This window comes from Hyaena hyaena, unplaced genomic scaffold (assembly GCF_003009895.1).
Source record: "Hyaena hyaena isolate Hyena2069 unplaced genomic scaffold, ASM300989v1 scaffold_603, whole genome shotgun sequence".
In the NCBI taxonomy this organism is placed as follows: domain Eukaryota; kingdom Metazoa; phylum Chordata; class Mammalia; order Carnivora; family Hyaenidae; genus Hyaena; species Hyaena hyaena.
In genome coordinates, this window is record NW_024081235.1 from 543,597 (window position 1) to 552,620 (window position 9,024).

Consider the following 9,024-nt stretch of genomic DNA (forward strand, 5'->3'; position numbering starts at 1 on the left):
GCCGGCGCAGGGAGAGGCGGGGCCGGCGCAGGAGGAGAGGCGGGGCCGGCGCAGGAGGAGAGGCGGGGCCGGCGCTGGTAGAAGCCACATGACCGCCGAGGTGCATCTTGGGAAGCCGGTGAAAATGACAGCCGAGTTTCCCACAGGCCCATCTACAGCCTGGGATGGGGAGAGGGTGTCAGGGGCCCAGGATCTGGCCGGGAACAGAACCTCTCCCCTAGAGATGTGCCCAGCCCTGATCTGGGAAACACCTGGGGGCTAGAAATTCGGTCAGGCCCATCCCCCAGCACCGCGAGGGCAGGAGGCCGGGCTGCTGACTTGGGGCCACGACCTCAGCCATCACGGCCCCCGGACCCCACGGTGGCACCTTCCTTACGACCTGCGTGGTTGTCAGCTTACAGAGCAGCTGAAAAAGGTCTTCGGACAAAGCCGTCGCTGCCGGATTTGAGGGCTTTGAGCTTCACAGCCTCTCTGCTGTCCCCATGGTGCCGGTGGCTTTCATAAGCTTCTGAAGGGGTGACAAACCTGTGTGCCCCTCAGTGCCTGGGAGCACGGCCAGCACCTGAAGGCAGGCGTTCACGGGCTGGGCTCGCAGTTGCTCCAGAGGAGTACGGATTCCGGTGAGGAAGGACGCATAGGACACTGGCGTTAGCCTTCTTGGCGGTCCCCAACCATAAGCCAGGGACAGATCCGTCACCCAGTGTGCGTCCGCGGGCAGGTGTGAGTGACTCCGGGCACGATACTGAGCACTGCAGACCCGTATGCCAGCTTGCTGGCCTCCCTGAACTCACGGGTCCTTCTTAGTATTTGCACATTAAGGGTCAGGGGAGGGACGGGAGGGAAGTGGTCACAGGACGCTCCTTACAGGAAGCCTCTGGCTGTTTCCGATGTCTGCGGTAAGAACGCTCGGTTTCCTTCTCCCCGGGACACGGGAATCATTGCTTTTGCCCTCATTTCCTGGCCTCAGACCCAGGAGCTGTGAGGCTCAGCCTCTCAAGATTGTGCAGACAAGGTTAGGTGAGGTCTCGTGGATAACCGGCATGTTCCATGGCGGAGCAAAGACTCCCTTGAATTAAAGTGAATTATTTCCATCTTTTGTATAGGCAAAAGGAGAAAGGAGAAATTGGTTGTTTTTTTAAATAGCAAGTTGGCGTTCTCATCTCCTCCCTGAACGTGTGCCTCTGCTTTGAGAGAGTACGTGATGTGAGCCACGTCCTCTCCTCATTAGTGAGGCAGAGTACCATTGAGTGCGCCGAGCCCTGCTTCTCCACCATCGCTTCCCAATTTAAAGCCTGTCTTGGAAATAAACCCAAGGTCTGACCTGCCCGGCCTCCCTCCGGGGGCAAAGCTATGCAGCTCAATGCCTGCATTCCTGCGGGGCTCCCGGGGCTCGGCAGCCTCTGGAACCATCCATCTGGGCCACTTGCTTCTGTCTGCTAATTTGCCCTGACAGATGGGGAAAGACAGGTGCCGTTGCTATAGCGACCCTTACACACCAATGCGCTGCATTTGAGATTCAGAATGTCTGGGCCAAAAATACTCTTTCGCCCTGCTAGCCGCCCAAAGGGCTGTTTGGGGTTGATAAACACAGAAAACGTGGCTCTCTTCATGTGCCCAGTTCAATTAACCTGTCTTTTCCAAGCAAACAGGCTGCTCCATGACCTGTTCACACCTCATGTGAGAACAGGACTCAGCCTCTGCCCGCGGCCACCAGCACCTTCCTGGGGAGGACGGGGCTGGCAGAAAGGCTCCTTTCCTTTTTAAACAAACTTTTTATTTTGGAATAATTTGAGTTTATAAAGAAGTTGCAAAGACAGTTTGGAGAGTTCCCATACACCGTTGACTGTTTCCCCTAGTGTTCATATCTTACAAAATCGTGGTACACTTGTCAAAACCAAGAAAGAAATGTTGGTACGTGATTCAACTAAACTTTAGATTTTATTTGGTTTTCTTGAGTGTTCCAAGTCTGTGTGCTCCAGGGTCCCTCCCATGGCCCCACTCAGGGCCCCTCCCGTGGCCTGACCCAAGGCCTGACCTGGCCCCACCCCCATCCCCCAGGGCTCCCACCCAGGTCCTATCCAGGGTATCTATGGCATTGAGTTGCCACCTCTCCTTTGCCTGATCTGTAAAAGTTTCTCACTGTTCCTTGTTGTGCATGGCGTTGACAGTTCTGAAGAATACTGGTCAGGCATTTTGTAGCCTATCCTTCATTTGGGGTTATCGGATGTTTCTCACAATTAGGCTGGAGTTATGGCTTTGGGGGAGAAGCCCCCAGAATAAGGTGCTTTTCTATCACGTCAGTCAGTGAGGATGAGAACCCCGACTGCTGGTCAGCCTGGCACCCGCAGACTTCTCCAGCACAGCCTACTGGTCTCCCTTTGCACAGCCGCCTCTCGGGAACCAGTCACCACGTGGAGCCAAGAATCAAGAGGGAGATAATTAATCTCCACTTGCTGGAGGAGGAGTATGTACATAAATTATCTATCATTCCTTCATAAGGAATATTTATTCCTTCTCCCCAGTATATTTAGTTATTTATTGAGCCATTTGTTCACATCGCTATGGGCTCGTGTATTGCCGTGTCCTTGAGTTACAGCCCAATGGCCCTTTACTATTCTGTTGCTCTAATTGTTGCAGCTTTCGCCATTGGGGTCTTTCCCATTGGCACCCGTGCCCTTCTGAGACGCCCCATCTATTTTTTTTTTTTTTTTTGGTTCTTCCTTACTTGTTGGCACCATAGACTATTCCAGATCCATCCCCTGTGCCGGCACTAGAATCAGCCATTTCTCCAAGGACACTGGGTCTATTTTGTTGGATAACAGTGTTAGAAAATGAGATTTGAGTGCTGGGTATGCTCCTTGTCCCTGAGATGATGAAGGTTCTGGGGACAGAGAGGAGAGACAGATGTGTGTGCGCTGACCCATGTGCACACACGTCCGTGTTTCTGGATCTGCTGGTCTGTAGACACGTTGAGTGAGGATGAGTCCACGCCGGCGTCCCGGACTGCCCTCCAACACCACGGGTTCATTCTACCCTCCCTGTGTTCATCTGACTTCCTCCTCTGATGGGGAGAAACCCAGCTCCCGCTGTGCAGGTCACATTGCTTATTCGTTCCAACCCAGCGTCCATGTGACGTGACTTCAGAATTGTTGAAATATTATTTCACCTACTTTCCTTGCCTCTTTAATGTCTTTCCCCTCAGCCCACCACGTCCCTAAGCAACTTCTGGAATTTGACATAATGTCTGCTTTGTGTTAGGATTAAAATAGGATCCAGATCATGAGTAATTTCCTGAAAAGCCTGACTCGATGTATAATCATCACAATCTAAATATAATCATGAAATCTAAAGACGCCAACCTACAAACCAAACACAGTAGCTTAAAGTTAGAGTTGCCATTTTACCAGAATATTTATGAGATTGGGGTGTGTTTCTCTGGGACTGCACCTAGGAGGGGTGCCACTGCACCTGTCAGCCACAGAACGTGGAAACACCTGCCACTCAAAGCCATAGTGTCCAGACTTGGATTTTCTTCCTTCCCATCTCATTCTTGGGTCCAATTTTAAGTGTCACCCTCCAAATAAAGACTAGATAGTTAGCTAGTTACTTCATTTAAATTCCAGCATAGTTAGCATGCAGTGTAATATTGGTTTCAGGTGTACAACACAGTGACTCAGCACTTCCATACATGACCCCGTGTCATCACAATAAGTGTGCTCTTAATCCCCACCCCCACCTCCCCTCTGGTGACCATCAGTGTGTTCTCTGTAGGTAAGAGTCTGTTTCTTGGTTATCCTCTCTTTTCCTCCCCATGATTGTGTTTTTTTTCCCTTAAACTCCACATATGAGTGAAGTCACATGATATTTGTCTTTCTCTGACTATTTCGCTTAGCATAATACCCTCCGGTTCCATGCATGTTGTTGTAAATGGCCAGATTTCCTCCTTTTTATGGCTGAATAATATTCCATTGTATACATAGCACATCTTCTTTGTCCATTTGCTGGTTAGTGGACATTTGGGCTGCTTCCATAATTTGGGTGTTGTAGCTAATTCTGCTATAAACATCGGGGTGCATGTATCTGTCTGAATCAGTATTTTTGTATCCTTTCAGTAAATACCAAGTGGTACAATTGCTAGATCATCAGGTAGTTCTATTTTTTTAATGTTTATTTATTTTTGCAAGAGGGGGCGAGAGAAAGCACGAGTAGGGGAGGGGCAGAGAGACAGCAGGAGAGAGAGAATCCCAAGCAGGCTCTGTGCTACCAACACAGAGCCCGATGTGGGGCTTGATCTCATGAACCATGAGATCATGACCTGAGCCGAAACCAAGAGTCGGACATTTAACCGACTGAGCCACTCAGGCACCCCAAAGTAGTTCTATTTTTAACTTTAGACGAAGCTCCATACTGTTCTCCAGAGTGGCCACACTGGTTTGCTTTCCCACCAACACTGCACAAAGATTCCTTTTTCTCCATCTCCTCACCCACACCTGTGCTTTCTGGTGTTGTTGATTTTAGCCCTTCTGACAGGTGTAATGTGGTATCTCATCCTGGTTTTGATTTGCATTTCCCTGGTGATGGGTGGCGTTGAGCATATTTCATATACCTGTTGGCCACCTACAGGAAGACAAGAAATCTTCAAAATAATCTTAGGAGCTGCTAAATTCTTAGACTTCTTATTAGACTCTCTCTGTGAGTGAACTTTCACTAAGATGGGCACTTCACAGGCTCAGACAAACAAAGGCACCTTCTTTGAGCCTTCCAAACAGCCTCTTGTTTTCCCAAACACACTTATACTGTTTATAACGTGTATCTCATCTTCTATCTCTCCAGTGGCCTCGCCCTCCTGAGTCCCGCCCATGGTAGGTGGACAGCTGACTAACCAAATGCCAAGAAGAACCTTCTGGGTGTTGATGTTCCCAGGCAGGGGCGCAGGAAACCTTGCTGCTGGCCTCCAACTTTCCCCACGGTGCCGGGGGGCCTCTCTTCCCTCCATCCCTTCCCTGCAAAATGTAGGGAGAAGGATCAGGGCAAGGGGCAGGCGGAGAGCCGGGAAAGGAACGTGTGTGGAAGTTCTGTGTGTGCCCTTCCTCCCACGACTGCCCACCATGCAGGAAGGGAAGGGCAGTCCCAGGAAAGTCCCTATGACTTTCCAGACTCCTGCTGTCCCCAGGAATCGCAGGTGCAGATCATGTCTGGTCCCACTAAGGCTGGGGGCAGAAGGCAGTGGGTTCATCCTGCCCGAGCTACTGGGCCACACATGACACCTTGGTTTACTTCGTGTCTTGTGCGCCCTGTTGTGGTTGTGCGTCCTGTGTTAGCTCGACTCCCTCCCCGGGTGGGGGACTTTGGGGCAATAACTAGAAACGAAGAAGAGGAAGAGGCCACTCTTGACCTGGGATTGCCTCCCCCCGTTGCCTTGCGTTATTATTTGTCCTCTGAGCAAGTGTACCGGTCCCTGAGGGCGCGGTAACCCCGCGGCGCATGGGCTCGGTGTTTGACCTGTTGGTTCCCCGCTCACTTCAGGAAGTCAGTGTCCACCCCCTGGCCCACGCGGTCATTCAGTGTGTACTTCTGCTGACACTGTGAGAGCGCTGGAATTACTGTGATGGCAACGGGACGCTGGGTGGGATGGCATCACGGAGAACTTGACAGAAGAATCAAAAGCGGCCGTCGCTGGCAGGGCCCGGCAGGAGCACTTCGCTCGGGATGGTCAGTGGGGTCGGAGCTGGGGGCGCGCCCCACAGCGACAGGGGGTGCAGGCAGGGACAAGACCAGGCCACGCGGGGTCTGCTCCCCGATGAGACTCTTGTCCTTCTTTTTTTTTTTTTAAATATTTTTATTTATTTCTAGGAGAGAGAGAGACAGCATGAGCAGGGGAGGGTCAGAGAGAGAGGGAGTCACAGACCGAAACAGGCGCTCCAGGCTCCTAGCTGGCAGTCAGCACAGAGCCCGACGCGGGGCTCGAACACACGAACCGCAAGATCATGAACTAAGCGAAAGTCGGACGCTTAACCGACTAAGCCACCCAGGCGCCCCGAGACTCTTGTCCTTCTACCCCAAAGTCGGGCGGGGCCGCTGACAACGTCAGGCTGGGGCGACAGGACACACGTACACTGTAGAAAGATGGTCCTCGCGGCAGCCTGGGGGTCGCATGGAGCAGGGTAAGACACGAGAGGAGGGAACAGGTCAGTCCGGAGCCGACGAGAGACGAGGCAGGGAACTGTCCAGACAGGACAGGTGTGCCATGTGGGGAGGGAACCTAAGTCCAATCCAGGGACCGGGCGCCATGGGCTTCCCGAGAGCAGATATCACGCCTTGTTCATGTTTGCAGAACTCAGTGCAGTGACTGTCATGTAGTTGGTGTAGATGGACAGCGGTGTAGAAAGAGGCAGGAGGGGTGAAGGGGACCTGAGTCCAGCTTGCATGACCTTTGGGAGAGACCTGGCTTTGTTTCCAGGCTGAAGGGAAGAGGTAAGGGAGAGCACAGCCTAAGGTGCAGGGGAGGGCGCCGGCGATGGGACCAAGGGCCGGAGGAGACGGTGGTGGAGTCCAGCCGCTGTGTAAGGTGCGCCCGCGGAGAGGTGTCCATGGTGAAGAGGCGAGTCCACCGGCCAGAGGGGAGGGCGTGGTGGCCCGGGCACCTTCGGAGGACAGAGAGAGACAGGCAGGCGCTGGGCATCAGCCAGGAGGCTCAACACCGTCCCTGGGGACCCACCCGGGTCTGCTGAAGGCTTTCCACTTCCTGGCTGCCAACCTCCCCGCACATCCACCATGACACCTCACGTCACAGAGGTGGGGACGCTTCCAGTCCTCAGCCGGGCGCATCACACACCTTCACACAACCACGAACTGGAAAGAAAAATCACATACTCTCACCCAGACTGTGCAGCAGCCTGCCCGGGCCATCGACATGTGACAGTAGGCGGGGGCTTCAATAGCACGCAAGCCCTCAGGTCCGGGCGTGGGCAGGCTGGGCTCCGAATGGCTGTCTCCTCCCTGTGTCCACACACGATTGTCACTCTGTGCATGTCTGTGTCCTGACCTCCTCTTCTGTAAGGACACCAGTCATGTGGGATGGGGAGGGAGGGGGGCCTCTCTAATGACCTCATCTACCTCAGTCACCTCTTTTCAGGCACTGTCTCCGCAGAGAGTCACATTCTGAGGTCCTGGGGTTAGGATGGCTCTCATTCGTCTTTGCTTTTGGACTCCAGCAAGTGGCCATGCCTCACGTGGCACAGGTCAAGCCTCTAGGCTCTACTTCCCTGTTCCACAGTCACCCTCCGAGGGACGGCGTGGCCCACATTCCCACCGGTGCTAACACTGCGTGAAGTCTGTGTTTCCTTTGTGTGTGCTGCTTCCTCACTGCTAATGATGTGTCGTCCGACTTACCAGAACCCCCATCATGAAATAATTCTGGGTTTCGTACAAAGGGAAAGTTCCTGGTTTTCTTGAGAAAATTGGGCAGTGGGAAAGCCATCCCGTTTTCAGCGATAATCGACAAAAATCATTGGAGGCTTTGCAGCAATGTGTCCATGTCGTGTCTCCTCACAGTTCTCTACGGCGTTCTATTTGAGAAGAACAAGGAGGCTGCCTTTGCCAACTACCGCCTGTGGGAGTCTCTGGGCTTCGTCATCGCCTTTGGGTACAGCTCATTCTTGTGTGTCAACGTCAAACTCTACATCCTGCTGGGGGTCTTGAGTCTGGCCATGCTGGCCTACGGGGCTGTGGAGTATCTGGAGGCCAGGAAGCCGGCCAGGCCAGCTGCCGCGGAGCAGGCAATGCCAGCGGAGCGGGGGGACACAGACACAGCCATGTGAAAGGGACACGCGCCGTGGCCGGGGAGCCCCGCGTCCACAGGAGAGCTCCGCCTGAAGCGCCTCAGACTCCATCACTGATCCTTCACAACTGTCGGCAGCAACACTGAGCCATCTTGAAGACGTCACACAGTCACGTTGTTTTGTATGATTGTTTTTTCTATCCTAATGAGTGTTCTGTCCACTGTGTGGCCAGTAGAGACCAAGAGGGAACATGAAGAGATCCGTTAATCTCAGACACAAAGGAAGAAGGTCGGGTGTATAATCAGCCAACAGGAACTTGCTCAGGTAGAACAATCCCCTGCTCTCGCTTCCGCTGTTCTCACTGTTGTCGTCATTCGTGAGAGTCGGAAGGAGGAGGAGATAAGGAGTCCGACACCCTCGTTTTACAAATGGTAAAGTGACGTCCAGGCGGGTCCGCTGACTCCCTCCCAGTCAGTGAGCGACAAAGCCAGACACGAGTTCAGGTCCCTTGAAGCCTGTAGATTACGAGTTTCTAAATAAACACAACTATATCAAGGATTTATCTCCCATGTAAATACTTTTGTTCTACGTACTCACTAGAGCACACACACCAGTCATAAATGAGCAAGTAGGCATGTGTAAGACAACTGCTACACACGCACCTTCCAGTCAGAACCCACATCTGCCAACAGTCTGTTCCGCGCGGCCTTCCTCTTCCACGGCTCTTGGAACCCTCCGGCACCCCTGACAGCGTCCTGGGGTTTGTCTCCCTTGCTCCCTTCACCCCAAGGCACCTGCTCTTCCTCCAGCCTTCTCCCTCCTCCTCCTATGAAGGGGGCCCCTCTGCACATCCCCGCCCCTGCCGCTATCCCATGAATAGCTCCTCCCCCGTCCCTCTCCCCCTCCTCCCCACCCCCCTCCCTTGCCCCAGTCTCCACCACAGCCCAGAACTCTTTCAGGCCTTCAGCAAAGTCCCATCAGGTCAAACGTTGTTGGAAACCCTTCCATGAGGGTCAAAGAGGCAAGCTGAGTCCAGCCTCAAGGCCCACAGGAGGCCTCCAGGCTCTTTGTAAGGACGTTTTGCTCCAGACCTTTACTCACGCGCCTCCTCGACCTTGGAACCTTCCGGCCCCTCCGCACCAGTGCACACAGCTCACGTGGGCTGTCCTCACAGCCTACGCAACCTACACCCGGTTCTGTGTGAGTACCTCCCCCATCTGGACCTCGAGCTTCACACTGTCTA

General features: G+C 53.4%; 1 protein-coding gene across 2 annotated transcripts in view; it reads left to right on the forward strand.

The window, feature by feature from the left end:
• Positions 1-8,329, forward strand: part of UNC93A (unc-93 homolog A) — a 36,759-nt gene extending 28,430 nt beyond the window's left edge. For both annotated transcript variants that reach the window (XM_039257168.1, XM_039257169.1), the window contains exon 9: positions 7,555-8,329. In XM_039257168.1, the coding sequence (XP_039113099.1) occupies positions 7,555-7,820 (266 nt within the window). In that variant the 3' untranslated portion in view covers positions 7,821-8,329. The remainder of the gene's footprint in view (positions 1-7,554) is intronic.
• Positions 8,330-9,024: the final 695 nt, after the last annotated feature.